This window comes from Hesperophylax consimilis, chromosome 6 (genome assembly GCF_061612785.1).
Source record: "Hesperophylax consimilis isolate HC1 chromosome 6, BYU_Hcon_1.0, whole genome shotgun sequence".
Lineage (NCBI taxonomy): Eukaryota > Metazoa > Arthropoda > Insecta > Trichoptera > Limnephilidae > Hesperophylax > Hesperophylax consimilis.
In genome coordinates, this window is record NC_142841.1 from 34,650,284 (window position 1) to 34,669,254 (window position 18,971).

At 36.1% G+C, this 18,971-nt stretch overlaps 1 protein-coding gene across 9 annotated transcripts in view; it reads right to left on the reverse strand.

Annotated features, from left to right (window-relative positions):
* Positions 1-18,337, reverse strand: part of tmod (tropomodulin) — a 181,321-nt gene extending 162,984 nt beyond the window's left edge. For 6 of the 9 annotated variants that reach the window (XR_016302287.1, XR_016302286.1, XR_016302284.1 and 3 more), the window contains exon 1: positions 18,026-18,328. Coding sequence is in view for 5 of the 9 variants with exons in the window: in XM_089632618.1 (XP_089488744.1) it covers positions 18,026-18,103 (78 nt within the window). In the remaining 4 variants the exon portion in view is untranslated. Of the gene's footprint in view, positions 1-18,025 lie in introns of all 9 variants that reach the window. The other 3 variants (XR_016302280.1, XM_089632614.1, XM_089632619.1) reach the window with 2 other exon arrangements.
* Between the last annotated feature and the right edge of the window lie 634 nt (positions 18,338-18,971).

Genomic DNA, 18,971 nt, shown 5'->3' on the forward strand with positions numbered 1-18,971 from the left:
TGTTAGGTTTGCGGATTTTGCCGCTCTCGAAGAAGTACTAAGTTTCATGGTATTCCCATTTAATGAAAATATTGATATTGACAGCTTAACCGTTAAAATCGGTACTGAATCTGTTGCGGTCGAAGAAGAAATAATTAAAATGAGAAACCCTGGCTAAAATACCAGATGGTAGTACAGATTTTTGGAAACTGATTTGCAAAGAAAAGTTTCCATGCCTAAGAAAGGTACTTTAAAGGTATTTGACGTCGTTTTTCGGTTCTACCTATCTTTGCGAATCAACATTTTCAACGATGAATGCAATCAAAACCAAACATCGTTCCCGCATAACAGATGCCCACTTAACTTCTTGTTTGCGAATCGCAGTTACTTTGTACACTCCCCAATATGATAAGCTTGTGGAGAATATGGCAGTGTCAAACATCCACCCTAAAACGTAAAGCTGAATGAAATTTTTTTAAATGTTACATTGCATTAATAAATTCTTACAAATTTATCACACAACAGTTATATTTTGTCACTTTTAAACTCTACCTTGCAGTCGACCGCAAGAAATAATTTTTAACGCAAGTAGACCGAACAGGTCAAAAGTTTGGCCACCCCTGCTGTATATCATTGATTTTAAGCTCGGCTTGGTTGGAACGTTGAGCTTAGCGCGGCTTGGATCATAATCAGTATAAAGGTCGTAAGCCTAGATATTACCAATATAACACGTAGTGTCTATGATTTTACTTGAAAGATGTGCTTCTTTTTTCTATGAAAAACCAAATTACTTTACATGTGAGTGGTATATCTATACTCTCTACTGTCATCGGGAGACCGAAAACTTTCAAAATGCCAAATGTTTTGGGCGGATTTAATTTAAGATTTAATTTTTTTATAAAGTTACCCATTTCAATCAGCATGGTGCTATATGCGAGGTTACTTATTTTAAATAGTATATGTTTTGCTAAAGTCAATGCCATATTATGAAATTGTGACGAACAAACCACTGAAAACATTGTCCTAACATTGAAAATTTCATCGTAAAATACCTTGCCAAACTATTTGTCTATTATAGATTGATTATCAATTAATAACATCAACAACCCTCGTCGCTCGATGAATATAATAGCCCATGGATTAAAACTCACTGAAGGAACTTGTAGGACTACTAACAGGACACTGCCACCTCTGGAGATACATACAGCTGTTGAGCTGGGAATGGAAAACACGGAAACACCAATAGATGGAGCGAATATGAAGAAGATGAATAAACTCCAATTATTCACCTATGGTATCAATGTCCCGCCGTGATGGGAACATGGTTCAGATATCTGGGAAGACATATTGGGAAACCGGGAGACGTAGCCGAGTATACAGTGTTATCCCTGGTGAACTTTATCAAATTGACCGAGTTACGAGGTAAGAGGTCAGAGTAATGAGTTAAAATGGACAATAATACAATGGGCCCCATGGCCTGAGTGCTCACAGGAACCATATAAACCGTCTATGTATAATTTCAGAGGCTACAATACTACCCTACTGCGGCTATTAATTTCATAAGGTAGAGTAAAAACTGGAGATAAGGAAATTAATTAGACAGCCGTTATGTATTCATGTAAACGTCACATTAAATCGTGTTTATTAGTCGTGTTTGGTAACCAGATTTGAATAGCTAGTTACCTCCCTACCTTCTTCTTCCCCATCTCATTCCCACCCCACTCCATTCAGTGGCATTATGCGCTTAGGTCATCAATGCCAAAAATGCAGAATTTTTGTTTTTTTTACATTAACCCCACACAGGAGTCCCTGAGGAAAATAATATCCCTCAGGCCCAATGTCATCTTTTGGGATGCTGTGTGGGGGGTCTTTTTTAAGGTAAGGAAGGAGAGGAAGTTCTGGGATGGTAAAAGGTATGAAGGTTAGGTAGAAATCTAGGATTCAGTGTGTCCAGGAGTGACAGACATATGAATCTGCACCCTCCCATTGCAGCGCAAGGCGATGAGTCGAAAGACCAGTTAGAGAGGTCAAAGCGCCTCTCAAATTGTAAGTATTTACAACATGGGAAAAATTGAAGCAATAATATTTACATTGAGGATTGTAAATTCTATTTTTTTTTTTTATGGGAAAACGCACAAGAGTCCCAACTGATCCCAACCGTCTGGAGCCAATGAGACTATGGCATCCCCAATTAGGGTACTTTTTGAGGCTGACGGCAGTGGGGAGGGGGAGGAGACGGAGTGGTGGAAGGTGGGGAAGCACCTGGCTATTAAGATCTGGTCACCAAAGCCATTATAAGCATCGTTTCAATTGTGAATGGTGCCCTTACACCAGGGCGATACTGAGAGTATCTTCCACTCTGGAACGTGCCGCAAATATGCTTTACATTATTTTAAATGAGTAAATGAAAAATATGCCTCATAACGAAAGTAAGATAATATGATATCCTGAATTCAAAATCTTTTAATGAAGAACGGTTTGAGGTTAAAATGAATGCGAATTTAAAATAATAATGACATGAAAATAACAGCTGGAAGTGAATAATTTGGCGCGGATTAATCTATGATACAAGCTGACATCTTGCGGACACTTTATAAATGAGAACAAGTGGGTATTCCCCGTTGGCGCAAATAATATTCAATTTTTTTAACATTGATTAAAAAAATGGTATATTTTCATTGCGAGTGGAACACTTATCTTTATCTTTTATATTGAATAACATAATGTTTCACATCAGTTTAATATATCTGTTTCCATCCCTTGTCCCCGTGTAAACATTCATAATACTGAAAACAATAAATATCTACAGACATTAAAAGTATTGGCAACAAAGGTGACAGACCACGCTATAAGCGCGCTATATTCTCGTGGCTTGGCATATTTCAGCATATGAAGTTTCAGAATTTATGGCGAGCGATATGATGAAATAGGCCAAGCCATAAGATGGTAGCGCTAGAGTGTCAGCACCATAAATTTTTCAAATTAAAACTCCCCGAGATCTACAATAAAAAAAAATAAAAAAAAAACAAGAACATGGTGAAAAGAAAATGATTGGTCCTATTTCAAAAATTAATTTATTTGTGCTCCCTTGCTATTGCAGCGCTCGGCGATGATATCCGTGGTTCGCATTCACAGCTTTGCCTCACTCCTGAGGCTCTGAAGAAATACTCAACTACCCTACTGATAGTAGGAATTTCTTCAAACCACGAATGGATTAAAAACTGTTATATTTAAAAAAAAAAACTAAAAAATTTGCATCTTTGCACGAAAGTTAAGTCTGTGATCTAAATTGGTCCAAAAAAATAGAACGGACGATCTCCAAAATAATATTAGAAAACTTTCGATCGTGTAAACTCAGCCATCTTGACAAATCGGCGATTGCCGACCATTTAATTGAAATCGGCCATTACTTTAAATTTATTCCTGAAGTCCTCGGAAGGCCCAAAACGCATAGAGCGCGCCTGGTTACGGAGGAAATTGAAATTCAATAAAAAAATCACATTAATATTAATAAGATGATGCGTAAGCGTAATAGTTCTTGGTATCCGTTAATCTACGGCTACACAAAAACTAAACCTAGAAAACCATTATAAATAATGCTGTTTTTTTTTAAATCGGAGTCAATCTAACCGTGACATATATTATATAAGATTACACTTCTGCCATGATGGTGAATACTGTAATGCTTTCCGTAACATTGGCTAAAGAGCTAGCGCAACACGGAATAATATCCTAAAATAAATAAAATCATAATACTTTTGGGCGTGAAAATATCAAATCATATCCGAATAACATTGTAACTTACGTAACCAGTACGACTTCAGTTCTACTGAGTTGGAGTTTGCAAGGTGATGATTGCCCTGACGCCATATAATAGAAGAACGTAACAGGAATAAATGAATATGAATTTACATTGTTTTCTTTTTGTGGCGCGTTTTGTGTTACACATCAAACAATGCCAGAATAAAAAAAGCGTATTAATTTTACATGGATGATTAGGAAAATCCATATTTATTTTGGCACTTCTGTTCTCAGCCCCGACACGCCTCAATGACCACAGGCCAGAGTTTTAAAAGCCGAAGTTCACAGCACGTCAAGCGAGATGAAGGAGACTATTTATATTTTGAATAGTCATTTTACCCACTGTTGCCCGTCGCCCAGTATTCTCGTCTCAATCTCGCCGTCATAATTTCGTGAGCTTTTCCTGTCACAAAACTGTCAGAGCTTCTACGGGACTGCTGCATCAGTTCACTGACACTAACCCTATTCCCACATTTACAAAAGATTTTTGCTTGCATAGGAGCTTACGCCAAAGCTCTAGAGCAAACATTATTGTTAATTTAATGATATCTAATCAACGGATATTTAGTGTAATAATTGCACTCCTACGTAAGAGGGTAATAGGTTGTACACCAGAGATATTTTTTTCAATTAAAAACAAACAAAAAAAGTGGGTGTGTCAAGCCTACGCAAGACAGAAGTGAAACTTCTAGTATTCCTCTCTCTCTATTTTCATTTCATCATCTCTATTTTCTCTCTTAGGTTAGTTTGAAAATTAGAGGTTAAATAATTCAACGACGAAGCATGGATTTGCTTTTTCTAATATTTTCTTATAGATGAATGACGTTCGATTAATGTATAGTTCCAAAAATTTTCAATTTATTCACAAGTATACAATATTACATAAATAACAATATTACAATTAAAAATTACAAAGAAATTACAATGACAATGATGTGTTCATCACCTCTATCTCGTCACTACTCATTTTTAACACTGAAATTCTGTACCAAACCGTATGAACCACAATCAATTACGTATTTCACTCGTATTACACTCACGACGCAGTATACTAACCAAGCAGCTGATGCTTGGCGTGGCGCAGTTCGCTGGTGTCTGAGAGAGAGGAAAGAAGAGAAGAGAGAGAACGTTCGTGAGCGGCTCCCCCACCTCAACAAGCGCATATGGTGAGAGAGGGACAGTGAACGGTGAGCGGTGGTGGGGGTACCCGCATTTTCGTGTCGATCCTGACTCGGTTTTACTCCGTCCCCGAAAATCCATTACGCGCCTAAAGAAGTTTCACTTCAAAAATTCGACCACACGTCGCCACTGATCGCACTGCCAAACGTGTCGCAACGGATCACGTGATATGCGCTCTGTCTCATGTGTAAGGTACTGCTGGAACGAGATGGAGTACGTATCACGTGATGCGATAGGTTGTATCCAGTGACGACTTGTGATGGAAAAATATTTAGTTAATAGTTTTTAATTTTTTTTAATATCATATCGTCGGTCAGCAAAATGAAATTTACATTTCTTGCTAAAAATTTGCTCAGGAATCACAGGTTAAAATATTTTGGATACCTGCTGATACCTTATGTGTGTGAGTTGCTTTGTAGCAATTGCTTGGAAACCAATCATGACTTATATATTCAAATACTCTCGAATGATCTGGACTGTTTTAAAAATTTCAAGAGGGCGAAACTTCCAGCCCTTATATCTTCAAAAGCACGCCCTTCAGGTAACCTTCTGGTAAACGGGAACCTTCTTGTTGGATGGGGCATAGAGGGCTACCACACCATACCAATCCCTTTACCGTACCGGGACTCGGTTCTGAGTGTTAGTGGCAAGCACATTGTACGCTTACTTTTTTAATACAAATATATTGATTACGCGCAAGTACATGATTTAACGTTTTATTTACTTGTTTCCGTATGTCAGCAATTATTTGGTGGCTGACAGCATTTAAAAATCTTCTAGAACTCCACTTGTTACACGTATTCCCAAGCCACACATGCATTAGTCAATGAACGAATTATTACAAGTCGCTATTGTAGTAAGCACTTGATATTTGATATTTTTTACGATTATTTTTAAACTTCATACACAAAATAATTGTGCTCATTCTGTTCAAAACGGTCTTCTAGATTTGCAGTCTTAAAATGATGTCACTCCATATATTCTATGAAGACGAAAAGTTTATTTTAAAAAGCCGATATTATTTCGTTTAACTCCCAATGATTTAGATAATGAACCGCCACTGCTATCTACCGATCTACTTAATCAACCGATGGAAATCTGGCCATATTCTTTGAGATTATGGGTTTTCCAATCTAGAGTAGTCACCGTTCATATTATGAAATTGAAATTGTGTTATATATTTTGTAATACAAATAATCTCACTCATCACTTTTGGCTCTACAACCCCTGGTGGGTCTTGGCCTCCTCAAGAGTCTTCCTCCACTCATCTCGGTCCCGCGCCAGCTCTCTCCAATTTCGAATCTCCAAGGCAGACAAATCTTTGAGGACGTTGTCGCTCCATCTTAACCTTGGCCTTCCCAGGCTCCTTCTCCCTATCGGTCTTTAGCTCAGCAGGGACTTTGGTTCTTGATGCTCGGTCATTCTCTCCACATGACCTAGCCACCGAAGTCTTCCCAGTTTTATGAATTTTGTGACGTTTAGCTCCTTAAACAGAGTATAGAGCTCATTGTTAAAACGTCTGCGCCAAAATCCATTTTCTAGAACCGGTCCGAAGATGCGCCTCAAAATTTTCCTTTCTAATAATCTATATCAATAAAATTTGCAATTAGTTTCGTAATCCTACTGTAATAAAATAACTTTTTGTTTTCCATTCCCTCACTTCCTAGATATATAAAACATTTGGTAATGCGCTCTAAATAAACGCGGTCAGACTGATAAAAAACACGTCATGATTCTTGACAAAGTATGTATGCACAATGAACGGTATATACATGGCTTAACTGTTGAATAAAACAAAAACTCGTTGTGACAAAACTAGTTTCAGGTACCTACCCACCAAAAGCCGATCGTGCATCTTTGACACAGTTGTGCCTGAATTCATACTGTAGTTGTTGGTCAGATTCCCGAATGGGTAATGGATAATTAATCGTGAAAGATTCATTGGATATGCAAACCGGTTCCGAAGTGACCGCTAGCACTGTTCAATCTTGCCCCACTTATCCCGCAACATGTTGCTGTTCCGGTCAACTGAAGTGGAGCGTATTGAAAAGATAACTAAGTGAATATCCGACTACTAATTAACCAATCATCATTTGGCTAACTAATACATAATTTAAACTTCTTCTCGGTTTACGAGAGGCGTCGAGAAAGCGAATACACGAACACGTTAACGCTAATGTTGTTGTTCATAGTTACGCCTCATTAATTTGTTCCAAGCAAAATCTTAAGGTAGTCCATCAGAATTCCAGTTCAAAATCTAGACGAGTAGGTACTTAGATTTCGTAAGGTAAAATTGCGCGGAGAATAATGAAGAGGCCTCCAAGACGAATCAAGGCTTCTCTCGAAGACAAAATCCATTCTCCATAAAACACTCATCAGACCTCCGTAAGTGACTAATCCTAAACCATTGTCCAGTAATTTCAATCATCTTACTTTGCAACAAATGGGGTTGATATAATTTTATGTTATCATGTTGCACATGACCGAGGCCAAATAAAAAATTCAAATTTTCCACCTAGGTAGATTTCCGGATTTTTTAAAGCATTTTTTTGACAATTTTAAAACCCCAGACTAATTTTTCGACAGTGAACAATCTATGATTATTTAGTAGATTAAATTTTCTATAATTTGAGGTCAAAATGGTCTTTGTGGAATCAATAGTGTCTGAGATACTGCTGGAAAGATCCGGAGGTCTGACGAGGTCGAAAACTTAGATTTATCATTAGAATTCATAAATAATATATAAAACATATAATAATAATCATAAATACCCCATTTAATAAAAAGTAACTTCCCTTTCAGGAGATAAAATTACTGTACTATCGGAGTACTGGGTCCTCGCGAAAAATAGTAAAAGAGTATTTGTTACTTTGACGAACTAGGTTTAATCACAAGCTGTATATTACAATTGTTTGGAGAATCATCATTAACAAGATAAGAATAGGTTTCTTTATAGTAATACTGCAGGATGAATAAGTATAAAAAAGAAATGGGAGGGAGACAGTGTGAGAAAGGAAGATTTGGAGGGATATATTCCCTAAAGGAGACTGACCACCGTGATGATTACATTAATATCAATAGCTTCATACCTTTGACTATAAAGCTACGATTATCGGCTCGATTCGCGCACGAAAACATGGATTAATCATTTTATATTGATGCCGCAAGGTCTAGTTGTTGATTTATGCCAACTGTAAAATTTAATAGACCTTACAAAACTGGCTCAACATCTGTCGTAAAATAAATAAATCCAGCAGAAAAAACATCAGCTTTCTACTCTTGACTTGCAGTACTTTAATTTCTATTATGTAGGAATTAATAAAAGGCATAACCTTTTTTAAGTGCTCATAAAATAAATCTTAATTACTTATTTTGCTTTTCAATGGTACGTATTTCGATTTAAAAGATATTAAGTATAAAGTTTGTCTTTTTTATATTACAAACATTACGACTTGCAATGAAAACCGTAAGTGGGGCAAGTATTTCCCGATTGACATGGGCGGAAGCTTTTCTATCTCCCGGTTTGACAAGGAGGTAATGAAAAAATCTTCATACTGCTTGTATTTCTAAGAATAGGAAAACATGATATTCTGTTGGATGTCATATTTAAAATTGAAGTCTCTGAATTTAATATGGGACCTAGTAAACTGGATGTTTAAATAAGGATATTTCAAGAAAATTAAAAACGTCACATCTGTTAAGACTTTTAATTGGGTAGCTGGATTTTGACAACTGATCCATTAACTTTTCATTTTGTCTTAGGGTGTAATCGTCTGTCTTGAACAAATGTCACCACGTCGAACGATTGAAGACTGGAAATATCATGGCCGTAGAAGAGACAATATCTTTGGAGCACTTCAGTTAAAGCACAAATATTTAAGGCATCGAATGCAGCTAACATTACAAAAAGGTTCTTACAAGAGCTTGTTTAGATTGATATTCCACGTGTATTTTCCTGATCTTTCTCGATCAGATCATATTTTCTGCTTTACATTCAAAAATCTTCGACGAAACTTGACAAAATTAGCTTGATGATCTTTTCACCTCCAAACCAGTGGATTTCTTCAGCCTGGAAATCGAGAGGTGCCAAATCGAGTCTATCGTAATCGTTAACAATGGTAGACTAATAAATGTTAAATACTAATTGATTCATCAGTTTTGACCTTTCATTTCCACCAGGAGATAGAAGAAGATCAACATCGAGGATCTGCATTACTTCAAAACCTTCTGGGAGATTTGAGGGAGAGTTAAATCAAAAGCTGGAAACAGCTGGAAGAAGACGAAGAATTCATCTTGTAACAAAATCACGTTGGTTGTATCTGCACCCATGTTTACCCTCCTCCAAGGTCTGCTGGAATCGGTCATGCCAGCACGGATTTACGTCAATAAGTTAAACGTCCACGATACCGACGCGAATCCAGTTATTCTGGTCACACATCAAACATCTACATAATATAAATTCTCTCTGGGAACTGGGAAATTGGTAGCCAAGTCGCAGAACGAGATCCAAACACACAGCGAGCAGTAATTTAACAGTAGTTGAGCTGATAGAGGCAAACAATAATACACCAAATAGAAACAATGGAGAAAACGCAGCAACTTAACTCGAGTAAAAAACGTACATAAGATTACTGAGAATATGCTTTTATTTAGGAGATCTTGCAATGTATTATGCATTTGTGAGGTTTTCTACAAATTATTTCTTTTTATATTTCTTAAAGATTCAAATGACATATAAACTACCATTGTATCATATAATGTTGATCGTGATTACAACTTTTTAAATATATTATATATCTTAATATAAAAATCTAAGAAATAAGCTACGTAAACTTCCTACGAAACATCTATTTACCAAGTAAGTAATCTAGATAAATACTTTTGGAAACACGTATTTTTTTAAACATAAAATTGCATTTAACCTTGAACCTGGGTAGGGGTGGGTACTCCTCAAACGAACTGTTTGCTAAAATTAGGGTCTTAGATATGCAGCAGTTGTATACTCAGCCAAGTTTGGTAGTTTTTTTTTTAAATTTTGGTTTAGCAATTTTTTTAAACAGATAAAATTAAATTAAGAAACATGTGTGTGCTAGGCCATCGATATATTAGGTAGTTAGTTAACCCGGTAACCAAATTCACATGAGAGCCAATTATATTCATGTTCTTGGCCAACTTCAGATAATATTCTACTGATATATATTTTTTAATTTGTGTTATACATACCACACGATTCTCCCAAATTCGATGGTACTATGAAATCCTCCATTTTGGGGGAGGTTATGAAGTTGTAAAATGGAGCTGGGGAAAGGTTTTAGATCTGGTCACTAAATCCATATCAAGTAAAGAAACGTATATCTTCTTAATATATATGTCTTTATAATATATAACATGTCTCGACGCCATCTAGTAGGAGATTTATCATTATCAATGCCTCTCCTACAAAAAAAAAATGTTTGTATTCTCCTGATAAATCTATAAGCAATAATTGTTGAATGAAAAATACCAGCACACATTGAAAAAAAATGGCGGGTTTTGGTATTGGTAAAATCAGAAGGCTGCGGGTTCAATTCCCGTCGGCGGCATGTATTTTTTCTTGGAAGATTTTAAAAATTTATATAGGGGTTTCAGGCTGGTAATTATTGCTTAAAAATAATACGTTATCCTTTGTGCTATGCATAAAAAAATCTTATCTCTTATACATTAGTTTATTATTAAAATAATATATGTCTTTCACCGGGCGATATTGCAACCATTTACCATGAACCATGTTCACTGATGGTTTATCATTTCAATAAAACAATTTGTCTACATTTTTGTGGCGAACTTGATTTTGCGCAATAAAATTCGGAGCAGTCCATTAGTGATGTTTCTATTGACATGAACAGAACAACCTGTACAGTACACCCTGTACAGTGTACAGTCAGTACACCTCTACCGCGTACTGTTTAGGTATCTGTAATACTAATTACAGTGATTTTACCAATAAGTAGACTAAGAAAATCTGTACATGGTATTGGGGTATAGGATGGTTCACATTAACTTAGCTCAATATTAGTTCACTGATTGATATTTATTTTAATTTCGAAAATGTTAAATTATGACAATTATTATGGATTGATTTTGTACCGAGTGTGTTTTATTTTATTTTCACACTAGCTCTACCCCGCCACTTGCTTGGCTCAGTCTGCCTGTGCAGAAATAAAAACAATAGCGCGTCTTGCTTTTAAGTCCAACAGATGGCGCTGTTTTTTTTTTAATCGTTTTTTTACCTGTCACATGTGACATCTATATCATATACATCTATATGTATAACATACGCGTATTCGAATACAATGTTGTGTAAAAATTTCAAAGCAACCCATGAATAACTTTCGCAGATTTAAGATTTTAGATTTGAACAAACGAACATTATCATTTTTATTTATACAGAAGATAGATAGATAATGAATAATAAAATAAAATAAAAACAATTTAAGAGGCGGGTATGGGTACCTCCGCCCCGGGAATCATTTATCTCGAAACTTCCTCTCCTGCTATGTCACCAAGAGTAGCAAAGCACAACATATGGAAGAGGTGTTGATTTTCCAATAAATGGTTCCCGGGGCGGTGATAACCATACCCGCCTCCCAAATTTAAAGATGCTTTTTGCTGAATAAAGAAACGTTAAAAATGTCGTATTTTAAAATAATTACAACATAATAGTATAAGAAATTTGTGAGAAAATGCGGGAAGAATTTGAATGATAGCGGATTTAATTTTCAGCAGCACAGAAAGCAAATTAGCGGCATAACTCAAATTATAATGTGTTGCTTCTGCAGTAGAGATTTAATAAGAGCCCACGGTCAGTGGCCACATAGTCAATGGCCGGTGACCAGTCTGACCAGGGAGTAAGAATTGACCAGTGTGTGGTGAGCAGTGAGTTGTGATCAGTGGGCTGTGAGCTGTGAGGGACTACAAATGTTTAGCATTGCAACAGAGATTGAAATATGTTTTCTGAATCGGTGCCCGCAGCTCAAACGACATGGTAGTCACGATTGTACAAATGGACACGAGACAGAATAACATTGAATTTAAAAATGTCTTATCATCGACGAAGATAATATTATTAAATCTCAACGATACATGAGAAAGACACTAACTACCCATCACGCCGTTTCCCCGCAGTCGTAGGCAGAGAGGACGGACCGACAAACAAGTCGGTCTTGGCGCACACTCCTTGCCTTATTCACATTCATACATCGTCTCATACATACTCTTCTATGACTCTTGATATGGCCCGACTCGAATATCTGATTCACTTGATCGTGCCATGTCTTCCTCGGGTGTCCCCGACTTCTGCTACCATTCGTATTTGCATCATATATCCTCCTTACGGTTCCATGCTAACTCAACACAGTGACTATTCAACACACCTTTAAAAAGTGATATAAAGTCATTAAAAACGATGATTTTTTTTTCTTTAAACCTAACCTAATCTAACCTACTTAACCCAGATAATAAAGTTTTTGTTTCATCACTTTCCATGACTTTATATAACTTTTTAAAGATGTGATGAATTATCATTTTGATGATTTATCCGGTCACCCCTCCTTACACTCCTATCTTCGCTCATTCGCTCTACATGCCCAAACCATCTAAGCTTCCCTTTCTTAATCTTACTCATTACGCTTACATCAGCCTTGCACTCTTTGCGGATCTCCACATTCCTCACACGATCAAACATGGTTTATCACACATACGCCTCAGGGATCTCATTTCAACAGCATTCAATCTACTTTCATCCTCTCTTTGCCAGTTCCATGCCTCACTTCCATACATCAGGGTAGGTACCAGCACTCCATTGTGGACTGCTATCTTCGCTTCTTTGGACATTGGACATGGAAATGGAAAAAGACACAGAAGATAAAAAAGGTAACGTGCACAATTAACGTTCATTTACCTTGATAGTAAATCAGGACGAAATTCTAAAATATTCGACATCGTGATAATATATTCATAATTATTTAAAAGTTTATAAGGAAACTTATTAATTCATTCGTAAGGCCTGCAATCCCGCTTTAACCCGTTTACCAAGAGTTTTAAGAGATTCATAATAAATTTTCTAAACTCATTTTCTCCGTGCACGGAGAACTTCCTGATAAAATATTAGTAATTCCGAATACGAGCGAGAACACGTGTTCTTTTCCTAATACATTGTGGGGCAAAAGTAATCACCCTATTGGAAAACGCTATAACTTTTGCAAATGGCGCCAAATGTCAATTCGGTTTTGACATTTGTGAAGTAAACAAACGCAGAATACAAAATCGACAATACATGAATCGGTTTACTCCGCAAGAACGCGGAATAATTGTTTCTTGTTTGAAGTTCTGGCAAGAGTGTTGGAAAATGCCATAAAACGGGCTCGTATGTTCATCAACTCTAGCGGCGGCCACTTGGCCGATATCGTTTTCTCGACTTGATAGAATAAATTCTAATGGATTAAATAAACAAATATCACAAGCAGTACCAAAGTTTATCATAAAAAAATTACAGCTAAATAACATCGACTTTTGCCTTGTACATAGCATGACGTAATGCTACAATATAAGTATGACAGTATTTGTATGAACGTGTTCCGTAGTCCTCACAAAACATTTGCTTTTGACTGACATTTTGTTAGGAACTCTTTCAATTCCTTTGTTATTTATTTATTTTTCATGTTCTCCGTAAAACGGTTATTCACCAATACATTATGGAGAAGATTACAAATTAGACAAAAAGTATAGCAAAACACATAAAAAGGTCAGTTTCACTACTTTGTGACATACGTCAAAAGATAATTGTTAAACTGCCTGTAGGTTACGTTAAAAATGTCGATGGTCAATGCAGACTCGTTGAGCAGTTCAGTCGCTCTGTTGACTGGGGCGTTCTGATAGGCAGAAGTCCTCGCTTTTGGAGCATAAAAAAGGGTATGGGACCTTCCACGAGTATACTTGTCTGGGACATATAAGTTAATCTCTTTCAAAATAGGTGGATTATGTATAGTTCCAGAGATTATCTTAAAAAAATGTTTTCCTAAAAATATTTTTCGGCCTGTTATAGACCTGCAGTCCCATTTTTGACAGTAAAACTAGTTTAAAAGTGCTAACTCTGCAATCCACAACAAATTAAATAATGTTATAAAGATTCGAAATTTTAAAATTGGAAATTCATATGTCATTCGGCATATATTCTGGTCTAGTAATGTTTAATTTCTATCACTTAAGAAATTCTAAAAAAAAGTATTATAGGATTATTAGGATCTTATACTGATTTATACTGATTTATAAATGTGGAAATTCTAACCATACACTTGTAAATGTTCTCCAAAATGCCATGGAAAGAATCACAGACTCGTGATGTCCCGAAAGAAACCACTCATCTGTTCTGAATGCAATTACTAATGTTATCCAAATTGACCCTGGTAATAAATTACATATTTGCGATTCTTTCAAGGATAAAGAAACTATCCTGTCACTTCGAATGCAATCAACAATATTCTCAAAATTTGTTTTGACAGCATCGCCATTCCATTGTAAGAATATTATGTACTAAATACACACTTAACAACAAAAATAAAACTATGTTTTAAATATTTTACTTCGCGAAATAATATTAACTTTACGTAGCAGTCAAATGGACACATCCTCCATAGTTCCTATTTGTACACAAGTCTTCTGGGACGAAACAGTATTATGTAATCAAATTAATATTACGCCAACACAACACTGCTGTACCTCATTTAGACATGTCTTCTGAAAGCGGAAATGCGTTATCTGAAATTGTTAATAATTTCAGGATATATCCGGCGGAGTTACGCGCTAAATGTTGTTACTAATTTCCAAACAAAACAATTATCATTATTTAGAAATTTTAAACCTTGCATTCCGTCTTTTCAGTAACGTGATTTTGTTTACCTCATTTATGACATTTAATTTTTATACATTATCAATAATACATAGAATATGAGATGAATATAAAATGAAATAAAAAATGTACATCGAGAGTGTTTTCTATGGATCGAATTCGTACGGCAATCTTGGTGAAAGATTTCACACCTCAAGGCAGTTGAGTATAGAACAGTACCGGTCGCATTTTTCTTATTTTCTACCGTACTGGACAATAATCACAATCTTCTGAAATGATCGATATCAAATGAAACGTCAAAATAATATCTACGATGGATGTTACTTGCGCATGTATTCCATGTACGTCAAATGCATAAAATATCCGACAACAGATAAAAGGCGGTCTACATTATTACTTTATTTTCAAACAAAACAATTATCATTATTTTGAAATTTTATACTTTGAATTCCGTCTTTTCAATGGCGTGTCTTTTTGTACATTGAACCGAACACAGAGAAAGAGGCGACTTAAAAATACAAGATAAAGAGTCATTCTTCATGTATTTGGAACAGTATTTATAACAAGTTTGCGCAACGGAACTCGTCACCGGGACGAAAAGACGGTAGAAAATTATCTCAGCTTATGCTCACCCCTTAGGAACATTCAATATTTTAAATTTTTTTAAACGTCGTGCCATTATATATAATTATAACGAGATTCCAACAAAAACTCTTTTTTTAATTTATCTTAACGCTGACTGCTCCATTGTCCTCTCTCCGTCTTAATAATAATAATAAATGTATGATTGTAAAGCGCTGTTATTATGTATATTATATCATAAGTGACATTTACAACTATTTTTCAACAGTAGAGAAGTTACAGCAGAGCTCTCAGTAGTAGGACCGTAATGCAAAACTTAATACGTGTTAACTAAATAAATAAATAAAAACAAATTAAATAAAACGATAGTTAAAGTACCTACTAAAAACATTAAAAAATATTGCTGACATATATATGAGGACATTAAATTTAACAACCACTTTCTGGAATTTTTTAAACTTGAACCAGTACATTCTGTGGTCTAGAAGCGGGAACTTTAGATCACACATTTTTTGATAGTCCTTCTCAAAAAAAATCTCTATTCGATCAAGCCTTATCTAAAATTGCCTACCCTCCATTCAACATCTCATCTCTGAACTTGACTACAATCGCCCATATAATTGAAAATGCCCATTTTAAACTAAATGCATATATAAATTCACCTTCCCTCTCTCCATAATTTGAAATGACAGCCTAAAATACTCTTGAAGGACGAAAGTCAGAATAATTTAAAAAAAAGCCTATCCTGAAAATATTGAAAATTGAATGACAACACTCAACTTAGATACAAACAAAATACTATATATACTAGGTAGGTACTCGTTATTTGTTTTAAACTCTCAATCTAACAAATCCATTACTATGGCTGCTGGTTTTAGTTGAAATAGACAATTTATTGAACCATTGTAAATAAAAACGAATTTCAATTTTCAAAAATTACACGGTTTTCAATTTTGTTTATGTTGATGTAGAATGAAATGCACATTAGCCTTGTCAAAACAATGGTTTCGTTTTCAGGTTTATTGAGATATAAAAAAGCGTGTTAATGTTGAAACAACAAGGCATATTATATAGGCATGAATGAAGTTTGCATTTAATTATGAAATTAAACAATAACTTGCTGTGTTATGGAAGTCAGATATTAAAAAATAAACTGCTGGGAAATGTCATAAACTTTGTGAAACGTGGAAGTTAAGAAGGATGAAAGAACGAGAACTGTTAAAATACTATGAATTTATTGGACGAAACAGCTGTCACCATAAATACAAATGTAGCGTATGTCCTGGGAAAAACTGTAAATATCATTTAAAAAATGAAGATGATAATTTGGCCACGTTTATTTTCATTTTAAAGACGATAGAGGTCAAATTACAAAATTATAAAAGCAACAACAACAACTGCTTACATGTTATAATATTAATGTAACATGAAGAATCAGCTTATTATTTGATGATTTCAGTTTGTAATTGGTTATTCATGTTGATATTGTTGATCGCTTTACAGTGCCTTTAAGCTGCTTTTTTTACATCAAGCCTCAAGCAGCATGTCTTCAGAAAAAGTATCACATATAACTCTTTTCCTACTCTGTTCTCCTGTTAGATTGTTGACATTGGCATCGATCCTTGTTTACATTTGATTTCCTAATAAACACCCCTACCCACTCCCACTATCCTGTGTCCAATCTACGCAGAAAGACAATGTATTTGTAATAGAAGAAAATTAGCAAGCGTCTGCCCCAGTTTTCCAATGTAGGTACTATCAATTCACATAGTAGGTAATGAAAAATTTTTTAGATTTAAATCTATCGTGCACAGAATAATTCGTATATTAGATTCACTGAACTAGTCTACTTGTAAATAGATGGCAGTGTTTAGACTTGTCTGGTATTTAATTACTAGTTATTAACTGAAAAACATCTTCGAACAAGCTAAATATGTTTAGTCGATGGAGATGGTGGGCTGTGGCATTCCATCCTGTGTGCCAACTTCTGGACGCCTAGTCATGGACGTTAATGTAGAAGAAATAAATAACGCATATCGAAAACATTTCTACAAATTTTTCCTTTTCATTTTTTCATTACATAAATAAACCGATCCTTTTATTTCAATCACTAGGAATCAGTCATGTGTGTTTTAAAGGCGCGACTAAAGGGATACATCCTCCTTACCAATATTTGGTTTATTGTATTATTTTAGTGTCAATGTTTACCCCCCTATACGGTATGTCGCGTGGGTGCGCAAACTGTGTAAAAACATCAATAAACAATTGTGGTGGTTCCCTTTAATTTTCTAATTTGTGGTTCCGACTTTTAATCAATGTTTTCCGCTAGTGTGAACGCGCCTGTAGGTACCATCCTCGTGCGAACCACGTCGCGACGCCCGAAGCCCGACATCCGACGCCCGTTGCGCGGTCTTTTTGAAGCGCACACGTAACCCGTCCCGCGAAATCATCCGCCTGTCAAACAATTCTATTCTTCCTACACATCGTGCGATTTAAAAATAGCACGAAAAGAGATATTCATCCGGCGACCAGACCACCTTACCATCTGAACATCAGAGCATCTGAACATCTGAGGATCTGATCATCTTAGTTTCTTACCTCTTGGATCTTGAGACTCGTCCTGACCGTCTTGCGGGTGACAGCGGTCTCGTATGACTCCTCGATAGTTTCCGCCATCTTGATTTTTTCTCTCGCCTTCTCGGTAGAGCACAGATTCTAAGCTTCAAAACGTTTTATAGTTTTTTTGTATTTATTCCAGTGTTTTGCGGCTGTAGTATTCACTGACACAAGGCACGGGAACGGGCAATGCACAGGGCACAAGGCACGGTGCGCGCTGCGTGTTTGGCGGGCGGCCGCAGTGGACTGGTCAAGCTAAAATTAATACGCGCTCGGCGGCTGCCAACTAACTGCCGACCAACCAACCGACTGCTGCCAACCGGCGGAGTGGCGATACGTCACGCGTCTCCATGGGCGATGGCTGCTCTGTTGTTCTGCTGATATGCTGTTCTGCTGGAATCTTATCATTACATCAACCGAGGGTCTCAACCACTCCAGAGTGCTTACCCTTATGATATCCTTATTTTGGCCCTGGTGAGAGAGCACCATTCAGAATCGAAACGTTGCCTGTGACCAGATCTAAAGTATTTACTTCCGAACCTTCCTTTTCCCCTCCCCACGTCCTTTAGCCTCACAACATACCCCAAATTGGAGTGACCATCGGCGCACTTGCTCCGGACTGTTGGGAAATTTGCGTGGTTATCACATATCTAGTATTTAAAAACTTTCACAGCATTAGAAGGCTACTTATATTTCTATAAAATCGCCCTGGTTAGAATAGAAACATTGTTGCTAGATAATGCCCTAAAGTTATTATACACATGTCTAGTTAGAAGTCAGGTAGAATGCATTTGGTCATGTGGTCTCCGCATTTAAACTCCCATTGCTTAAAATCGAAATAATTCAATATGCTTTTTAAGCTTTATTAATTTTAAAATTGATATTCCTATAAATAAAATCATTTTTGTAAATTTACGAAGTAAACACA